The 21,433-nt window shown below is 40.2% G+C and overlaps 1 protein-coding gene across 1 annotated transcript in view; it reads right to left on the reverse strand.

Moving 5' to 3' along the window:
• kif11 (kinesin family member 11) overlaps window positions 1-20,769 on the reverse strand; it is a 39,035-nt gene extending 18,266 nt beyond the window's left edge. Inside the window, exons 1-13 of the mRNA XM_060842385.1 lie at window positions 20,653-20,769; window positions 12,954-13,049; window positions 11,314-11,446; window positions 11,132-11,229; window positions 10,258-10,336; window positions 8,873-9,058; window positions 8,599-8,723; window positions 8,117-8,207; window positions 6,277-6,422; window positions 5,552-5,648; window positions 5,249-5,344; window positions 4,582-4,670; window positions 3,801-3,888 (exon numbers count right to left, since the gene is read on the reverse strand). Of these exons, the coding sequence (XP_060698368.1) occupies window positions 3,801-3,888; window positions 4,582-4,670; window positions 5,249-5,344; window positions 5,552-5,648; window positions 6,277-6,422; window positions 8,117-8,207; window positions 8,599-8,723; window positions 8,873-9,058; window positions 10,258-10,336; window positions 11,132-11,229; window positions 11,314-11,446; window positions 12,954-13,024 (1,299 nt within the window). The 5' untranslated portion in view covers window positions 13,025-13,049; window positions 20,653-20,769. The remainder of the gene's footprint in view (window positions 1-3,800; window positions 3,889-4,581; window positions 4,671-5,248; window positions 5,345-5,551; window positions 5,649-6,276; window positions 6,423-8,116; window positions 8,208-8,598; window positions 8,724-8,872; window positions 9,059-10,257; window positions 10,337-11,131; window positions 11,230-11,313; window positions 11,447-12,953; window positions 13,050-20,652) is intronic.
• Between the last annotated feature and the right edge of the window lie 664 nt (window positions 20,770-21,433).

Below are 21,433 nucleotides of genomic sequence, written 5' to 3' on the forward strand. Positions count from 1 at the left end.
TCAGGAGGGTTTCCTAACTCAGTACGTTGACAGACCGACGAGGGGAGAGGCCATTCTAGACTTGGTGCTCGGAAACAAGCCAGGGCAGGTGTCAGATCTTGTGGTGGGAGAGCATTTTGGTGATAGTGACCATAACTGCCTCACATTCTACATAGCTCTGGAGAAGGAGAGGATTAGGCAAAATGGGAGGATATTTAATTGGGGAAGAGGAAACTATGATGCGATTAGACATGAGTTAGGAAGCATGGATTGGGAGCAATTGTCCCATGGTAAAGGCACTATAGACATATGGAGACTGCTTAAGGAACAGTTGTTGCAAGTGATGAATAAATATGTCCCTCTGAGACAGGTAAGAAGTGGTAAGATAAAGGAGCCTTGGATGACGAGAGCAGTGGAGCTTCTCGTCAAAAGGAAAAAGGTAGCTTACATAAGGTGGAGGAAGCTAGGGTCAAGCTCAGCTCTAAAGGATTACAGGCAGACGAGGAAGGAGCTCAAAAATAATCTGAGGAGAGCCAGGAGGGGGCACGAAAAGGCTTGGCAGAATGGATTAGGCAGAACACAGGAATTTTACACTTGAGGAATACGCGAATGGTCAAAGAAAGAGTAGGGCTGATCAGGGATAGCATAAGGAATGTGCATGTGGAATCGGAGGAGGATGGGGAAGCCCTAAATGAGTTTTTTGCTTCTGTCTTTTCAAAAGAAACGAACTTAGTAGTGAATGAAACCTTTGAAGAGCAGGTGTGCATGCTGGAATGGATAGAGATAGAGGAAGTTGATGTGCTGAAAATTTTGTCAAACATTAAGATTGACAAGTCGCCAGGCCCGAACCAGGTTTGTCCTCGGCTGCTTTGGGAAACGAGAAATGCAATTGCTTCGCCACTTGCGAAGATCTTTGCATCCACGCTCTCCACTGGAGTCGTACCTGAGGACTGGAGAGGGGCAAATGTAATTCCTCTCTTCAAGAAAGGAAATAGGGAAATCCCCGGCAATTACAGACCAGTAAGTCTCACGTCTGTCATCTGCAAGGTGTTAGAAAGGATTCTGAGGGATAGGATTTATGACCATCTGGAAGTGCATGGCTTGATTAAATATAGTCAACACAGCTTTCTGAGGGACAGTTCATGCCTCACAAACCTTAGTTATTTGAGGATATGACTAGAAAAGTTGATGAGGTTCAAGCTGTGGATGTCGTTATATGGACTTCAGCAAGGCATTTGATAAGGTTCCCCATGGTAGGCTCATTCAGGTCAGGAGGAATGGGATACAGGGGAACTTAGCTTCTGGATACAGAATTGGCTGGCCAATTGAAGACAGCGAGTGGCAGTAGAAGGAAAATATTCTACCTGGAAGTCTGTGGTGAGTGGTGTTCCACAGGGCTCTGTCCTTGGGCCTCTACGGTTTATAATTTTTATTAATGACTTGGAGGAGGGGATTGAAGGATGGGTCAGCAAGTCTGCATACGACACAAAGGTTGGAGGTGTCGTTGACAGTATAGAGGGCTGTTGTAAGCTACAGTGGGACATTGACAGGATGCAGAGATGGGCTGAGAGGTGGTAGATGGAGTTCAACCTGGATAAATGTGAGGTGATGCATTTTGGAAGGTCGAATTTGAAAGCCGAGTACAGGATTAAGGATAGGATTCTTGGCAGTGTGGAGGAACAGAGGGATCTTGGTGTGCAGGTACATAGATCCCTTAAAATGGCCACCCAAGTGGACAGGGTTGTTAAGAAAGCATATGGTGTTTTGGCTTTTATTAACAGGGGGATCAAGTTTAAGAGTCGTGAGATCTTGTTGCAACTCTAAAACTTTGGTTAGACCACACTTGGAATACTGCGTCCAGTTCTGGTCACCCTATAAGAGGAAAGATGTGGATGCTTTGGAGAGGATTCAGAGGAGGTTTACCAAGATGCTGTCTGAACTGAAGGGCTAATCTTATGAAGAGAGGTCGACTGAGCTCAGACTTTTCTCATTGGAGAAAAGGAGAAGGAGAGTGGACCTAACTGAGGTATACAAAGATAATGAGAGGCATTGATAGAGTCGATAGCCAGAGACTATTTCCCAGGGCAGAAATGACAAACACGAGGGGTCATAGTTTTAAAGCTGGTTGGAGGAAAGTATAGAGGGGATGTCAGAGGTGGGTTCTTTACACAGAGTTGAGAGAGCATGGAATGCGTTGCCAGCAGTTGTAGAAGCAAGGTCATTGGGGACATTTAAGAGACAACTGGACATGCACATGGTCACCGAAATTTGAGGGTGCATACATGAGGATCAGTGGTCGGCACAACATAGTGGGATGAAGGGCCTGTTCTATGTTCTATGTAACCCACAGACAAAGACAGGTTTGAGATCGGGGAATGATTGAACATCTCTCACTTGTCGATAACAGCAACAGGGTTGACTCCCCAAACATAATTCGGACATATCAGACAACAAATGAGTTTGTTCAGAAACATTAGTTATGTTTGAATAGCAGAGCAGACTCAACGGGCCAAATGGCCTACTCCTCTATTTTATGGCATATTGTGTCCTTAACTTTGCAAAATATCTTGGTGCTTCCCAGAAACAGTCTCAACCATTGACATCATCAAGTCTCTTAAGGAAATTATAGGAGAAGGGACTAAAAGCTTGGTTAAGGGCCAGGATTTAAAGACATTCTTTAACAAAAAAAAAGCAGCAGAGTGTTTTAGGGAAGGAATTGCAGGGTGTAGGCTCTGGGAACCGAAAGAGGAAAATGCAGCTTTGCAAGTTCATGATGTTGTTGAGTTCCCTATCCTAACCAACCACTCACTTTAAACAGGCTGTGTGAACCTTTAACGTATGCAAAGGGTTACAATATTTTGAAGCTGTCAATTCAACTTTTTTTTCGAAAAGGGACCTGCATTCCAGTAATCTGTGTTCAACTCCATTATATTTCCCATCCCCTTGCTGCCCGTCAATATTCATTCAGAAAAGGTTTCACACATATGCTAATAGAACTAGCTGTCTCACCATCTTTCTCAATCTCTCTGTGGCTTGACAAACCATTTGTTTAACACCTGGTATCGAAGAAACTTACTGCAGCTAAACATTTGGAAGATCTAAGTCACTGTCTTTTGTCGAACTGTTCTCATCCTTCTTCCCAGTAACTGCTTGAACTACAGACAAATGGCTGGAAACCTGGAGCTTGTATCTGAACCCATCATCCTTCAGTGTTCATTTCCACATGAATAAAGTTATTTGACAGACGACACCTCAACTGAGCTGCGGTTGAAACCATCATTCATACGTTCGGTACTCTATTCTTGATTATTTGACCTTTTCAAGGTCAGCCTATCACCTTCTGCCCCATTATAATGGCAGTCTTTCAAAACTCCATTGCCTGCTGAGTCATATTTGATTCCACTTACCCAACGACCGTCTGCTCTGGCAAAATCTTCAAATTATAAGATATTCACCCTGGTTTTCAAATTCCACTAGTCTTACGCATTGTTATCTGTGTAACCCCATCCAAGCTAGACAAGAGTTCAAGATTTCTGATCTCCTCCAATTCTGGTATTTGGTATTTCTGATGTCAATTGTTCTAACAACAGTAGACAGCCTTTCAACTGCCTGGACCCCACATTGTGGAGTTCCCTCCACAAACCTGTGCACTCTCCTTCAAAATACACTTTTGTTCAGTCTTCTGGTTATGAAGTGATACCTCCATTTGTGACTTGATATCTAACTTTAAGTGATGCTGCTCTGGATATGTTTAGCTACTTTACAACTTGCATCCTTATAGGAGCTGGTTATGACCAGAGTATTTCATTGGGTTTCCTTACTTGTTTCAGCTCCTCCTCCATGACAGCAATCTTTTCCACATAGTCAGTAATTAACTCTTCCTGAGCGGCCACCTTACTTTGCATAAATCTAAGAAGAAATCAAATATGTAGTTAGATCATGGCTCCAGAATATAGAGCAGCTGTTCCCTATCAAATATTTAAACAGAGTACCATAATGTCAATCCCTTTCCAGGATGCTATTGATCATTTCCCAAATACCGAAGAGCAGTTTGAACAATTCAGTTCCATCCAGAAAAGGATGGGATCAACCCCGACATTTTAAATCTTGTACAAGACTGAGCAAACTGATGGTGATACCACCTTACTTGAAATGCAACTTGTTCAGGCCAATTACAATATTGTCAGTAACAGTGCAGCGAGCCCCATGGTTGAGGTTACACATTAAGAATTTATCCACATCTACACATTGAAGATAAAGTGATAGCATCAGATCAGTCCTAATGCATTATTCAGTCCAATATGTAGAGTCAGTAACAATGCCAAACTTATACTTTAGTACCTACTATTTGCAAGAAAATAATGGCATGTGGCAATCTGACTAAAAAAGGGGGATGAAACCATTGCACATTGCAATGCAAACCGCCAACCGACATTAGTATTAAGTGAGACTCTGCACTTGGAATCTCATTTTGCAGAAATTACCCTACAATGCATCAATCTGAAATTATACCAGATTCCAAAAGTCAAAGCTCAGATGTTTTGTATTATTTCCATGGCTTTTCAGAGCCCCAGCACCTGTTCTTACAGATGATATACTCACTCATAGTTTTCTGCAGACATGTACACTCCATTTTTCTCACGTGCCGCAGCAAGATCCCGCTTCAGTCTTTCAATCTCTTCAGTGTACTCCTGCAACGCAACACACAATTATATAATTATACCAGATGCACTCAATCATTTACAACTCTTCAAAAAAAAAGCAGTTGACAGTACAAAAGATAATGATTGTGGGCATTATTGTGCATTACATTTTAAAAAGATTGCAGGAAAAAAACAAGCAAAAGCCAATGAATGTATTTTAATGCTGTATCATTTAAGAGATGCCATTCCTGTGCATATAAAATCACTGATCAGATACATAATCAGTCAGGTTTGTCACTCTGTTCTGCAGTTATTCAAATTTCAGAGTTAGTGAGGAGGTTAGTACTCATCCCAGGAGGTTGACTGTGACATGAAATGCCATCAGCTCTATTACAGGGAGAAAGGCTTGTCCACCTCCACTTTAAGAGTTTTGTCAGATTATAGTTACCCCTAAATTAGAATTTTCAGTATCAAACAATGGAGATTCTGGCATTACCTTTCAACCAGTATTATAAGAAGCTCATTGAATTGGTGGCTTTAGGGAAATCCCGCGTGCCTATTCTTGTATGTCGCTACCTTGAGTAAATCAATAAGACTGCATTAGTGAGATGCTGCATGCTGAATACCTTAATCAGGGCCCTCTTGGTGAGTTTCTGGTTGACTTCAGGTTTATTCAAAATGTTCTTTGCTCGGTAGGCATACTCCAGAGTGCTGACCGTTTCCTATCATTTAGGGACATTTGAACTGGATTAGTAAATTATATGCAAACTTGTCAGTTCCAGTTAAACATACATTATGGGCAGATAACATGTCCATGAATTGATTAGAAAACTATTTGAGGCAAACAGCACACAAGAACAACAGGATTAAAACCTACATTACGTGGAATAATTGTCACTATCACTGCAACAAAAGTAGGTTATACTAACTTCAAAATTCACAGAAGCTGGGGAAATGGTGGCAATGATGGACGTTTTAGTCCGTCCACCCAGAGAGTCCTGGAGGATCCTAGTTAGCTTTGATTCCCTGAAAATATACAGAAGAAACAGCCATTTGAGAAAACTTGAATTGTGCAACCTATTCCCTCCTCCATTCTGTATTGTAAACACTGCAAATGACCAATTAAAAAAACATTTCTAACAGAAGGCCTGTATTTTCAACAAGCTGAATCTATACAGTTTGTCTCTGATCCATCTTCACTTTTCATTGAAATATTTAAGTTACATCCATTCTACAATAATACACTCAAATGATTAAAAGCTCAGTCACAGAACAATGTAACATTTAGTTGGCGCAAGTCACAAATATAAAAATAGGATCTCATTAACTTTTGTAGTGCAAAGACATTATTTCCAAATGTTTAGAGCAAATGCACATTACTGCAGTACTCTAGGTTCAGGTTACATCAACCAGGGTCAATGTAATCAAATTTCAATTACTGGCCTCATTCCTGATGAAGGGCTTATGGCTGAAACTGCTGCTTGGATGCTGCCGGAACTGCTGTGCTTCTCCAGCATCACACTCCCTGCTTATTACAATCAAAGATCAATCACCAGAAGGCTTGCTCTCAAGAAATCCCCATTAGATTTACAAGTAGCTCCTGGAGAGGTTCCATTGACAGTTAAAAGTTATTGAATTGCGATTTGGTTTTTACCTGTATGGCACATGAGGGGCTCTCTCCACCAGAGCTGTAATTACTCTGCCAAGAGTAAGCAATGACTGGTTGATGTTGCCAGCCTCTCGAGCCCTTTTATCAACAGCTCCGGATCGGCCAATATTCTCACTTCCAGCAAGATCCACCTTTGCAGAATCAAGAAATAATTCGATCCAGTCAAGATTTTTCTCACTTTTTCTGACTACAGACTAATGATAGTTTTGCCTTTTCAAATTGGGCTGAGCACAATGTATGGCATATTGCAGCGTAACACGTCCATTGAGGAATATCTTGCCCGATGATTTGGCTTGTTGGCTTATACTTCATAGAATTAAACTATCTTATACTTGACAATTTGGTCTAAATGTTGTTTCTGAACTGAACAAGGCAGTGTTTAATGGGATAAATTAATTTTTCTTTTGCTAAAAGTTCCTGCAATTGATTTTAAATCATTACAACTGTAATGTAGCCTCAAAAAGAAGTCAAAATATCATGTTCAAAACATTTTTTCCTGAAGTTTGTCCCCAATTTTAATTCACTTTCATGTAGCCCACCAGAGTTATCATTAAAGCTTCAACAATAAGCATCAGATTACTTGATCAGAGAAATAATTAAACCCTTCAGTCCTGAAGGGATGTTACACTAAATACAGTTGCATCAAGGCCATGAGATGTTAATCTCAATTAGAAATTCTGTCCATTACATACTTACTAACATGAGGCTTTTGAAGAATTGTGGTGCGCTACTGGACACCAGAGAGCAGAAGGAGACTTGGTAAAGAGATCAGTGATGGAAGCTGGGACCTGTACTTGCAGGTGCACATTCAATGTGCCTGATAACAATGATAACTGTGCCAAGGTCATTATTTTAGCTGCATTTTTAAAAAAGATATCTATTCTAGATGTAGTTTGCTCGCTGAGTTAGAAGGTTCATTTCAGACGTTTCATCAGGTAACATCTTCAGTCAGTCTCCAGATAAAGCACTGCTGATGATTCCTGCTATCTATTTATATGTTTGGGTTACTTTGGGCTGGTGATGTCATTTCCTGTTCTTTTTCTCAGGGGTTTGAATGCAATCCAAGTCAATGTGTTTGTAGATAGAGTTCCAGTTGGAATGCCACACTTCTAGGAATTCTCACACGTGTCTTTTCGGCTTGTCCTAGGATGGATGTGTTGTCACAGTTGAAGTGGTGTCCTTCCTCATCTTAAGAAAGAATACCAGTGAGAGTAGGTCATGTCTTTTTGTGGCTAGGATATATGAACATCAACTAGCCACAAAAAGACATGACCCTCTCTCACTAGTATCCTTACATACAGATGAGGAAGGACACTACTTCGACTGGGACAACACATCCATCCTAGGACAAGCCAAAACAGACACGTGCGAGAATTCCTAGAAGTGTGGAATTCCAACTAGAACTATCAACACAAATAAAAGGCAGGCCATACCACCAGTACTTCATTCAGAAGCTCACTGATGTTACCTAGTATGGTGACAAAATGTTTGAAACCGAACCTCCTAGATCAGCGAACAAACCTACATCCAGAACTAATAGAATTAAACATTCCCTGGACGTTAAAAATTTAACAAAGTCTCCAGCATCATTGATGACTTATTTTGCAAATGGAATGTATGTGGGGAAAAAACATGCCTACCATATGGCAGCCATGGGATAATACCTCCACCAAAACCTTGATGAGCTTTTTATTTTAACAAAGCAAAAGCAATTTCACAAATTGGTGCTTATTTGAAGCCTGCATATTCAAGTTAGAGGCTGTGCCACCAACACCAACATAGGAAATACATAAGCCTTAGACAAATTGCTTAAAATGAGACTCACCAAATTCAACTTGCCAATCTTTACTAGTTCCTCCCCATCAAGTGTTGTCTCCTTCATATGGATTGTAATGGAAAAAACGGAGTGGGAACGACTGAAATAAAGTTGGTAAACCAAAAGTTAAAGGAAGTTTGCAACTACTTATTGCCTTAACAGCACTCTCTAGAATACATGACCTTTGCTTATTCAATTTGGCTGTTGTAGCAGTATTAAAGCAGTTTGTTGTGCAAGATAATATTAAGATATTCTTAGTACAGCTTTCAGCCTGGGCACTGAATACTTTCCAAATACCCAAACCTCAAAATTCAGTAACACAAGAAAAGCCAACAAAATTTTTGAAATTAATAAAATTTCTGAAACATGTCCAGTTGTATAATGTTAGAAAATTGGCAAAGTTATTTCAATTGCAAGACCCATCCAGCAGCATAAGACCTTCGTGCAAAATTTATTCCTATGAAGTTCAGACAAGACTCAAACAGCCATACCTTGAGTACGCATTCATCAGAGTTGCTGCAGTTGTTCTCTTTGCTGCTCCCCTCTCCAGAATTTGATAAACTTCATCTTTGTTATGGACAGAAATTTCTTCAAGTCCTTTAATAATAACTCCCCTCTAAAATATCACAAGGAGAGAGCGACACACAGACAAAAATGAAATATTTCAGCGGGACCTACATTCTGGAGAGAAGAGCAATCTACTTAAAGCATTATAATGTTGCAAATTTGGCAATGATTGCACAGTTTAATTACTAAAATCCCTACCTTATTCCGTGGATCATCAAACATCTGCAGCCTCTCACTAACATCTGATATGGGGCTCAATAGGTCAAATAGCTCCTCATTATAAATTTCCAACAAAGAAACTTTCACAGAGAACTCAGCACCTTGTGTGGCCAGCCTCTCAAAAATCTGATGCAGAGTGCGTGGAATAATTCCAGCCAAGGGATCCTATAGAGAGCAGAAATATTCTAAAAATCAATTAATGTCAAAGGGATTAATAAAAGATACTGTCTACATACTTTTTTAAAAAAGAGTTACATAACACCTTTCAGTACCTCAGAACATACTCTAAAGCAAATGGAGTACTTCCGATGTATAAAAACTGTTTATAATGTTGGAAACCCTTCACCAAAATAATCCAAATCTTATTTCAATTAATTACAGATTCATTTATTTATAAAAAAGTGATCAAGGAAATCAAGCAGCTGTGGTCTGTGTCCCAGTAGAGCAAATAACAGCACCATTCATTCATCAACAGCTCTTTATTTTAATAGTTTATCCACAAGATCTCTATCAAAATAGTTTCCCTATGGATCAACAGACTTAAATTTCTGGAATGAAAAACCGGAAATACTCAAATAGATCACCCAGTCTGACCATGTCAACAACAACACACAGATTCACCATGAAAGGCTAGTTTTCAAGTTACAATTTCTTTCACTGCTAAAGGCAAACTCCAGCAGCAAATCTTCAAATGGGCAGAAATTTGAACCTTTAATTTCATACCACCATGCCTTGAACTCAATTAGCACGCAAAAGTAATTTTGAACATAGGATTAATGAAACCTCATTAACAAAACAATCAATGATCATTACCCAAGACCTCTCCCCTTGCCCAGTAAATTAAGAGTTGAGCACACAAATACTGCACAGGACATTGTCAAAAGGCAATTTACTCATTCCAAGACCTTCACTTTTGCTATATACTTCATGGCACAGGGGCCAACCATCCGTACGCACTTGATAACTTTGACCTTGTGTGTTCAGAGTTTGGTTGCCATTTCCCTACATCATTAGCAGTGAAAGGCCCTATAGAAAGGCAAGTTTTCTATCTTGTAATAATTTATATATTTATTCTTGCATTTACATGGAAACGTTTGAAATTTAAATTAATTTATTTGCTAAGAAATTGGCTACCTTTTGTTTAAATGAGGCCAGTTTGAAATGACCACATTGACTTCACAAGTTCTCTTAATCATCATCGTGACTAGTCAGGGAAAAATAAAGTCAACTGCATGGACATTCATTAATGAATGAATGAATTTATAGTGGCTTTACCAAAAGTATAATCAGAACTTCAAATGCCCACTTCTCAAAAAAGGAGAAATAAGTTTCAAAACTAAACGTTATAGGGATCTGCCACTTACTTCTTCCCAGGTGTACTGTTCCTTTTGTGATCTTTCACCTTCCATTGTAAAGGTTTTTCCAGTACCAGTTTGTCCATACCTAAGCCAAATTTAACAGTATATTTAACAATGTAACAACTATTTTAGGAACAGTCACAACTGTAAAGCAGGAGTAAACATTCAGAGCATGTGCAGCAATTAATCTCCAGATCAGAAAGTCTGGAATGGTCCTAGCTTTCAGCCAGCTCTGCTGACCTCAGCTGGAACAGCAGTAGACATGTTATACTGGGTATCCCACCTGCAATGTCAGGAAAGGAAACATTGGCAAGGATTCACTGGTGAAGACAGGATTGGGCTGGGGTATTACATATGTGTTGTTTCCAATGATTACTCAACAGTGGAAAACAGAAGGAAAATAAAGTAATTGAACAGTGAAATTTTCTGGGGCTCATGAAGTAGCAGTTTAGAAGGGAAAAGGAGATTTCCTTGGTCAGTTTTCTGGTATTCCCATTGGTGAAGGTCATCTGTGATCATTTTTGATTGTTCACTGACTAATCATCAACCAAAGTAAATTTTTATAGCTCACTTTCATAATTGCGGATTCTTCAGGAACACATCCTTAATGTGCAAAAAGCAAAATCACTGCTAGTTTCAAAACTTTGAACATGAGTGTACATGACAGATAGCTGAGCAATGTGGGGGTGGGGGTTGGTGGTGGAAGAGATGTGGTGGAAATCATGAAAATCTTGTATAAAATCATTTTGTCTGAGATCTTGGGAGATCAACTAAAAATGAACATGCTAATGGGAAAATAAATGTGGTCCATCGATGACATCTAAAGCAGATGAGATGGATTACATTATTCTTATTGGTATTGAAAAATGATACAACTTACGCAAAAATGGTACAATTGTATCCCATGATTACTTCATCCAGGATGGGGTATACCACACTTTTGTATACGTCAATTTGCTTTGCACAGGGCCCAAATACCTGGAGTTAAAAATACTTTATTAAGCATTCACTCATGGATATTCTGTTGCTTTATGTATTTGAGATAAACACCAAGGTCCTTACCATGTCAAATGTATACTTTTTGGGTGCCTTTTCACCTCCTGGGCCAGAAGCACGTATACTAACTTCTTTCTTTAGAGTGTCACAATCAACCACACTGGTGGAATTTGACTTGCGCTCTGCTAAACTGAAAGGTCTGTGGAAAACATTACATACCACACAACATTTTAATATTTACAGTGGCTAGCTTTCTTCAAAGGAAAGAAATGTATAAACCTTAAAAAAAAAGTTCAGTTCATAGGGCATACAGCCTAAACATCAGGTCTCAGACAGGAGGACTGCTAATTTGGTCAAAAAAAATAGCAAACAGAACACTGAAGTAAAACCCAATGAGACACCAGCTGAATTTCTGCTTCAGTTATTCAACTCAAAGTAGTAACTACCAACTTCAGCTGAGGAATGAGAGCAAAACAAATGAGAATTTTCAAATCATTAGTCTAAAAGCTTAAGCAATACAAGAATCAATATAAAATCATGGCTGGTTGTGTTTCCTGAGGAAAGTCTATCTTTCTTTCGCAGATAGGCTGGAAATACCATTTTCCTGCATCTCCTCTCCCATGATTTTGAAGTTAACTGGAGAAACTAAAAGCTTGCTAAAAGGAGATCAGACTCTGGACAGGCAGAGAACATCCGCAAGCCAGAATAAAGAAAACAGATAACACAAGATTGGAGAAGAAAAATAAAATTAGAATGAAATTCAAGACTCCTTTACATGTAACAATATTAATTAATCAGGTGAAATGAAGCATTTTGCATATTTCATCCTGTATTTAATTGCAAAAAAAAAATTTGTTGTCCAACAAATTTTAAAAGCTATACACAAACCAGATATCTTGAGAGCCATGGGTGCCCAAACTGCTGTGAAAATCTGACCTTCAGACTGTAGGCAACTTTATCCAACTTGAACTTAAGTTTCCTAATTGCTATTTTCAGATTTGAGGGCAGATAAATTTATAAAGAACTGTCTCTTAACATTTGCTGTTTTATTGCAAAGGGAAGAAACTATTCACTCTCAGCTTCGTAAACAATACTAGTGAGGTTTCTCATCTTCACTTCCCACCAACCCCCAATTCCCCACAGATTTCTCTTCACATCTCCCAAAAAGGCATGGGCTTAGATTTTCAGATTAATTTATTTTATCAGTAAACATCCGAAAGACGCATACTTATAATGCAACATGGTTCCCTCTGTCGTGGTCAAAGTGTCCACTGAGTGCACACACAGAGCATTCTAGATTATTCACAGTTTGAGTATCAGAGTTTCAGTCCTTCTTCAATTATGTACATACATATAACTCTTCAGGACATTCACCAGATTGCAGAAGCATATTAATCCTTCCTAGTCCCGGAGTGCAAATCCCACTTGTAGCCTCTGTTGCTCAACTGGACTGAAGCCAATTCAACACAAACCAAGCGAGAGTCCAATCTTGGACACACACGTGTGGATGGCTAACTAAGCCACAAGTTTGCTTTACCATGTAACCGAAGTAGCAAAACAAGATATTTTTGTCAGGAGTTTTCAATACAATTAGCTTCATCTAGTAAAGGAAACCTTTTTGAAAAAAAGGATTTGACAAGCTTTCCTTTGCAAACTCTGGTCTCACCACACAAAGGTTTGTAACACAAGATCTTTGTTTCTCTTACCTGCATCGTACAACCACTTGTATGTTCTTGCCCTTTTCTTCTTTTTTGCTTGAAGAGTTTGGGACTGACATTTTTAGTTTTGGTTTACAAGAGGAACTGCACGAGGGGAAAAATTGATATTAGCACTTTCTCACTCGGATCACCTACAGTACAACTCTGTGCTGTTTCCAAGCTTGGGCAAGTTTTCTTCATGCACGAGTTACCAAAGCAATTTACACAGCAAGAGGATTACTTTTCAAATCAGCAGGCGAGTTAAAAGAATATGTCCCTAAACAGTTCTTTTTGGTCTTTCCCTACAGAAGTTTTGAAAAGATTTGCAAGGTTTCAGAAAATAACTCTTCCCTGGTGGGGAAATCAGGAGGGGGTTTGGGGGTGGGGAGAAGAGGGCCATATACATAAAGTTAGATTGCAGTCAGTTAAGGGGAAGATTGGGGCCATTTCTACCACTCAAATGATATTATTAAATTGGAGAGAATGCATAAAATATCTATAAGGATGTTACCTAGACTGGACAGTTTGAGTTACACAGAGAGGCTTGATAAGCTGGGACTTTTTTTTCCCCACTGGAATGTGGGAGGTTGAAGGGTGACCTTATAGAGATTTACAAGGTCATGGGTTCATAGATAAGGTGAATAGCAAAAGGTCTTTTCCCTAGGCTATGGAAGTATAAAATTAGCCCTCTAGTTTTGAAGTTGACATGAGAAAGATTTGAAAACGGACCTGAGGGGCAACATTTTTCCAGAGAGGGTTGTTCATATGTGGAACGAACTGTCAGAGGCAGTGTTAGATGCAGGTACAGTTATAACATTTAACAGACATTTGGGCAGGTACATGAATTGGAAAGGTTTAGAAGGATGTGGAGCCAAGCACGGGTAAATTGGACTCATTTAGTTTGGGAAAATTGGTCAGCATGGACAAGTTGGACCAAAGTGTCTGTTTCCATGTTGTCGGAGTCTACGAATCTGGAATGATCTGGTCTGATAGATTGCAAACTCTGGCACAATAATGAACTTTTAGGACAGAGATACCACCTGATGATAGACAAGGGATTAGAACCAAAGGTGGCAAATTGAATTGAAGAATAGGTTAGCCTTTTGTAACTTAATCTTGGATCAGGCCATGATTGGTTATAGGAAAGGTAAGAGAAACACAAACAAAGGGACAGAAATACAAAGACAAAAGAAATCAGTGAATGGAGGGTGTTCACTGTCACCGCTGAGACAAGCAAGTACTCATTAATGAGAATAAAGCTGCATTTTGTCCAGTCACGAGTGGGATCACAAAGGGAACAATGATTAAATGGCCATGCATTACTTTAACCAACAACCTAAAGGCTTTAGGGATCACCCCAGCTTGCTGATGACAATTTTCAGCAGCTAGGAGTTTTCAGGAAATAAAATTGATAGAAGGGTAATTTTAATGGATTTTTAAAATGCATACCTAGGATGTGGGTTGTGGTGCAAGGAGGTGATAGCAAATCATTTTTTGGGCCTCAACTGGAATATACAATGTTAGGTACCACAGTTCAGCAAGGATATGAAGTCACAAAACATTTTCATGAATGGTTCATATTGGTTACAGGAACAGATTGAAGAAACTGGGTTTCACCACCTCATAAAAGACTAAGAGAAGAGTGTTTAATATTGTGATGGGTCTGGGCACAATTCCCATTGGTGGAAGGCTTGAGAAGGCAAAGAACTGGATTTAAACAATAGACAGTAGTGTTACCAGACCATAGGGTTACTCACTCTCTTATGAGAGCAGAGGCAACTAATGACGGTTTAACCTGAGGGTCACCACCTCTTAGCCATACTAAATTGCCTGTAGTGTTCAGGCTTATGTAGGTTAGATGTATTAGTCAGAGGTAAAATATGGAGTAATAGGGTAAGGGAATGGGTTTGGGTGGGGTACTCTTTGGAGGATCAGTGCAGACTTGTTGGGTTGAAGGGTCAGTTTTCACACTGTAGGAATTCTATGATTCTAATCTTAAAAACTGCTTGTTGGCTCAACTCTTACGGCTCTCTTTTGTTCCCCAGAAGAGTCAACTCTTATCTTTTCAGTTGTTTTTGAAGTCATAATTTTTTCAGTTCTGACATTGTCCTATAAAGCCTTTCAGCACATTAACCACAAATAGTTAAATGGCAAAATAATTGCAAATTGCAAAGTTGAACTGACTGGAACATTGAAGTCTAAAGCTAAAGTTCAGAAGCTTGAAAATATACGCAGGTTTTTGAAATGCCATCATGGTCAAAAGTTGCAAGGACAATAAGACATGTTAACGGGCAGCTTTGTTTGGTTCGCTGGTGGGAATTTAAAATATGAAAGATAGTATATACTTAGAATGCAAAATATCTTCAAAAAGACTAAACATTTTAAAACATACATTTACCATACAGACATGCAGATGCTGTAACTGTTTGTTCCAAAAGGTTCAATCTCAAGATTGTGAATTGCTCCAAGCCCTGCAATGCCTGCCACATCCGAACAGGATGAAAAGCTTGGGAAGAACAGAAAATGCTGGAATATTTCCACTGGTGAGGCCACATTTGTGCAGTGTGGGAATCACTTCACGATTCAGGGTTTTGGCTGCTACTCACTCCTAGTGCAGCTGCCAGCACCTCCTATAAAGGGGTGTAGGTTTGCTCGCTGAGCTGTAGGTTTGATATCCAGACGTTTCATTACCTGGCTAGGTAACATCATCAGTGGCGACCTCCAAGTGAAGTGAAGCTGTTGTCTCCTGCTTTCTATTTATAGGTTTGTCCTGGATGGGGACTGGGACAACACATCTATCCTGGGACAGGCTAAGCAAAGACATGCCAGAGAGTTCCTAGAGGCCTGGCACTCCAACCACAATGCCATAAGCAAACACACAGATCTAGATACCATCCATCAACCCCTCAGAAAACGAACAGGGAATGACATCACCACAAACCCCAGGAACCCCATCCAGGACAAACAAATAGAAAGCAGGAGACAACAGCTTTGCTTCACTTGGGGGTTGCCACTGATGATGTTACCTAGGTAGGTAATGAAACGTCTGGATATCAAACGTACAGCTCAGCGAGCAAACCTACACCCTAAACCTCAACCTGAACTACAAACCTTCAGAAACCTCGCAAAAACCTCCTATAAAGCTTTCTAAAGCTTTGTATTGTTGTGCAGACCAAAACCTCAGCCCACTCCCACCCCACAGCTTCTCAGCGCTCTTTGCTTCCACATTACACTCCCTGCTGTCTGTTCCAGATGCCAGTCAGTAGCAAATAGACCTAGACCTCAAATGTGGAAGTTGGGCTTCTAATGCAACTGCACTACAGAACCCTATGTTGGGTTTTCTATAATGACTTTTCATTTTAATACAGGCAACGGTCATTGCATCTGAGCATTTGCAGGAAGTGCTCCTCCTAGTGTTGTGACACAAACAATTGCCTTTCTTAAAAAAAAGCAGCGTCCAAAGAAATTGGAGATTTAGAAACATCCAAAAGAGAAGGCTGAAGCATTCATAACAATCTTCAACCAGAATAGCCAAGTGGATGATCCACCTCAGCCTCCTTCGAAGGTCCCCAGCATCTGACACCAGTTTTGACCAATTCAATCCGCTCCACATAATATCAAGAAACTGTTAGAAGCATTGGATCCTGCAAGAGTTATAGGCCCAAACAATAGTCCAGCAATAGTACTGAAGACTCATGCTCCAGAACTGGTGTCACCCCTAGCCAAGTTGTTCCAGTACAGCTACAATACGGACATCTACGCAACAATTGTCCAGATATATCCCATACACAAAGAAGCAAAAAAGAAATCCTGTCCAGCTGATCAGTAAAGTGATTGAGGATGCCATCAAATGCTATCAAGTGTCATCGACTCAGCAAATATCCACTCACTGACAGTAGGTTGGGTTCCACTGGGGCCATTCAGCTCCTGATCTCATTACAGGAGAAAGTGAGGACTTCAGATGCTGAAGATCAGAGTCAAGAATGGGGTCAATGAAGGGCTCTTGCCCACAACGTTGATTCTCCTACTCCTCGGATGCTGCCTGATCTGCTATGCTTTTCCAGCACCCAACTCTCCTTACACGTTAGTGCAAACATGAGCAGAAGAGCTGAATTCCAGAGGAGAGAGGAAGTGACAGTCCAAAACATCAAGGTTACATTTCACCAACTATGACACCATGGATCTCTAGCAAAACTAGGGACTCAGTTGGAAAACTTTTTGCTGGTTGGCGTTATATCTGGCAAAAGGAAGATGGTGGCAGTTGTTGGTGGTCGGTTATCTCAGCTCCAGGACATTTCTACACAAGTTTCTTTGAGTCAGTGCCCTAGGCCCAACCAACTTCAGCTGCCTTACTGTCTCTCCCACCATCATAAGGTTAAAAGTGAGGATGTTTGCACAACATTCAGCACCATTCACAACTCTTCAGGTACTGAAATAGGCCATGGTCAAATTTTGGGTTGGGTTGAAAGTGGCAAGTAACATTCATGCTACACAAATATCAGGCAATTACCATCTCCAATAAGAAACAATCTAGCTGCTGCCCCTGGATATTCAACAGCATTTTCATCAATGAATTCCCCACTATCAACATCCTGGGGTTACCATTGAGCAGAAACTGAACTGGACTAGCCATATAAATACAGTGGCTCAAGAGCAGGCCAGAGGCTCAAAGTCCTGCAGCAAGTAATTCATTTCCTGACTTCCAAAGCTTATCCTTCATCTACAAGGGTCAAGTCAGGAGTGTGATGGAACGTTCCCCACTTGTGTGGGGGAGTTCAGCTTCAACATACTCGAGGAGCTTGACACTGTCCAGCCAACCATAAAACAGCGCACTTAATTGGCAACATATCCACAAATCTCTGTCTCCGTAGAGCACTGTCTCAGGCCTACTACAATGCTCCCAGTATTTAAATACTTACTGTTCATTAGCTGCAAAGCACATTGAAATATTTGGTGGCTGTGAAAGGCTCTAAACTCAAGTGTATTTTTGGTAACCATAACCTAGCATTTAGTTGATTCTTTGGAGACTTCCTTTGTGAGATGAACAAATTGTACTGTAATGGAGTTCTTTTTGCTCATTAAACAAATTCACTGCAACAATACAATGCAAACAAATCCACCAAATCTTACTGTAGATACAAGATACCTTAATTTTAACACTAACTGTAACATGCATAACCAAACAACTTAGTCAGATACTTCTTAATTGCAAAGTTCTTTTGAACTTTGGAGAACCTGGTGATTCTGTAAAGGTCTGCTTACAAATAGGTATTCAAACAGTAATCACAGTATAATCAGATGCTCAACATTTACAACTACAAGCTTATGGAAATGTTGGGTTCCATTTCCACATTTCTTAAAGGCCTGAAAATTGTGTATTTTTAATACAAGATATAGGATAGAGTTAGGCCATTTGGCCCATCGAGTCTGCTCCACTATTCGATCGAGCTGATATGTTTCTCAACTGCTCCATAACCCTCGATTCCCCATCTAATATCAAGAACCTACCTCAGTCTTAAATACACTCAAAAACTAACCTCCATAGCCTTTTGTTGCATTGAGTTCCACAGATTCACTACCCTTCTGAAATTCAGCTCTAAAGGCCATGTCCTCAGGTCCTAATCTCTTCTGCTTTTGGAAGCATCTTCTACACCTCCACTCTCTCCAGGCCTCTCAATATTGTATAAATTGCAAACAGATCCTCACTTGTTCTTATGACTCCAATCAAGTACTGAACCAGTGTTCTCAACTGTTCCTCAATGACAAGCCGTTCATCCTGGGATTATTTTTGCTAACCTCCTCTGGACCCCCTCCGATGCCAGCATGTCCTTCCCTAGGTACAGGATCCAAAACTGCTCACAACATTTCAAATGCAGTCTTATACAGCTTCAGCAGTACATCACTGGTCTTGAATATCAGCATTCATTTGAAGAGGACTGGAATTCCATTTGCCTTAACTGCCATCATGAACCTGCATGTTAGCCTTAGGAATCCTCGTTCAGGGTTCTCTTAAGTCTGGTTGTGCTTCAGATTGCAAAACCTTCCCCCACCAATACAAAATAGTCTGGTCTTTATTCTTCCTATCAAAGTACACAATCTGACACTTTCCCAAAATGTATTGCATTTGCCACTTCTTTGCCCACACACCTAACCTGTCCAAGTCCTTCTGCGATCTTCACACTTCCTCAACACCACTGTCCCTCCACTATCTTTGTGTCATCTGTAAATTTAGCAACAATGTCCTTGGTTCATTCACCCAAGTCATTAACACACAACAAGAGTAGCTGGGGTCCCAACACTGACTCCTGCAAACATCCACTAGCTGCCAGCTGCAATCTTGAAAAAGACTACTGTCTGCCTTTGATCAATCCTCTAACCATGCCAGTAACTAGCCCCTATTACCATGGGGTCTTAACTTATTTAGCAGTCTCCTGTGCTTGTATCTTGTCAAAAGCCTTCTGGAAATCCAAATAGATCATGTCCGCAGGTTCGCCTTTTTCTAAATTGCTCATTATCTCCTTAAATAATTCTAATATTTGTCAGACGTGATCTCCCCTGGATGAACCATGCTGACTCAGCCTGATTTTTACCATGTACTTCCAAAGACTCCGCACTCATCCTTAATAATGGTCTCTAAAATCTCACCAACAACTGAGGTTCAGATTAACAGACCTATAACTTCCTGTTTTCTGCCTCCTTCCCTTCTAAACAAGGGTGTTAGATTAGCCATGTTCCAGTCCTCTTCGACTCTCCTTGAATTCAGTGATTCCTGAAAAACGCACACAATCTCCAAGTCTCATCTCCAGAAGTCTGGGGTGTAATTCATCTGGTCCGGGTGATTTTACCACCTCCTTTTTGAGCAAGTAACAGTTTTTTTTAAAGAAAGGAGCTGAACTAAACCATGTATGCAGTTAAATTCCACATAGAGACACTGACCTAAAGAAGGTCTTAAACGACAACCTTCAGAAAAACATCATTTGGGTAACAACTTCCTACTATATTTTGAGAAACTTCGTTATTTTTCACTAACTCAGTTTTCATTCGTTTTACTGAAACAAAAACTATGCTTGAAACATTAGGTTTCAAACAAAGATTAATCCTAGTTTCTTCGAAGATTTAAAATCTCGGGTAAATTGGGTGCAGTTTCTATTATATTAGATAACAAAAATTAAAACCCACTCCGCCGTTAAATGTCAAAACTTCATATGAAACATTTCGCTATGATGGGGCTCCACCAAAATTTTAGTTTAAATATGGACTCACGTCACTTTGGGGAGAATGGAAAACAAACTTTGCTAACAAGTTTAAAAATCCATTATGACTCCAGCAGGGATAATTTTCCAGAGTACTAATTTATTTTTCACAGCGACGAAAGATGTTTAAAATCAGGGTGCAGATCACTCCTGGATCATTATGGAGCGAATATTATGGGTAAGCCAAGGTGGAAACAATGAATGTTTCTCGCAAAAGCGAGACTCCAGCTTTTAAAAAGATACAAACTTCGTCAATAAACTTTACTACGTTTGTGTCAACGTAGTAAATTAAGCCGGGGAAATCTCGCGCTGTTAACTTACAGATCAATCGCAGCTCTGATTTTGACACAGTTCAATTCAATACAAAAGGCGGCCAAAGTCTCCAGAAACCATTTCAGCCCAGGGAGGATTCAAACCTAATTCGTATACTAAGACAGGCCTGGATTCAATCTTACCAAAGCAGACGAAAAGTTGGCGAATCCTTTTCGGTGAAGATATGTCCGGATGATTTCTTAGCGACTCTCGAAACCCGCCACCCCCCAAAACCCAAAGCTCCAGCAAGCGCCGCGCGGCCGCTCTCAGCTACACATTTAAAAAGTGCGCTTCCGTGAACGCCATCCAATCAGAACACGTCGATCCCACTTCCCTCATTCCGATTGGCCTGTAGCCATTTGGTGCGCGGTGTGTGCCGGGAGCGTTGGTAGAGTTGCTGTTTTGAGGTGAAGGCCCGGCCGTGGGGGTCGGGGTCAGCGGCGGTGGCGGCCATGTTGATAAGGGAGTAATTCCCGGATGTTAGGGTGGCAATGTTGTTCCTTCTTTTGTAAAAGTGTCTTAAAAGAAAGACAAGTTTCAAATGTAAACATTATAATGTGGGGATTCAAGTTTTTAAAATAGAGAGTTTACTTTTGTTGTTAATATCCTTTAACTATCATATAATTCCATATTTCGAACGGGACGTCAGCAGTAAATTTGTGTTTGTAAAGGAGGTTTTGTATTAAGTTCAGGGATGTAGGTGCAGTGGTAGATAATTGAACATATTTTGACTGTTGTATCCAATGCCATATTCGAACATAACCAGAAGGTAAACAACATTTGTGCAACAATTTTAAGGCAGATGTTTTGTTGAGGTGTAATTAAACAAAAACTGACAAGTCGCAAAAGCGAGAAATGTTATGTATGGGAAGCCAAAAGCTGCTTCAAAAGACGATTGTGAGATAGGGGCCGGGTAAAGCATAA

The sequence above is a fragment of the Hemiscyllium ocellatum genome, chromosome 22 (genome assembly GCF_020745735.1).
Source record: "Hemiscyllium ocellatum isolate sHemOce1 chromosome 22, sHemOce1.pat.X.cur, whole genome shotgun sequence".
NCBI classification, from domain to species: domain Eukaryota; kingdom Metazoa; phylum Chordata; class Chondrichthyes; order Orectolobiformes; family Hemiscylliidae; genus Hemiscyllium; species Hemiscyllium ocellatum.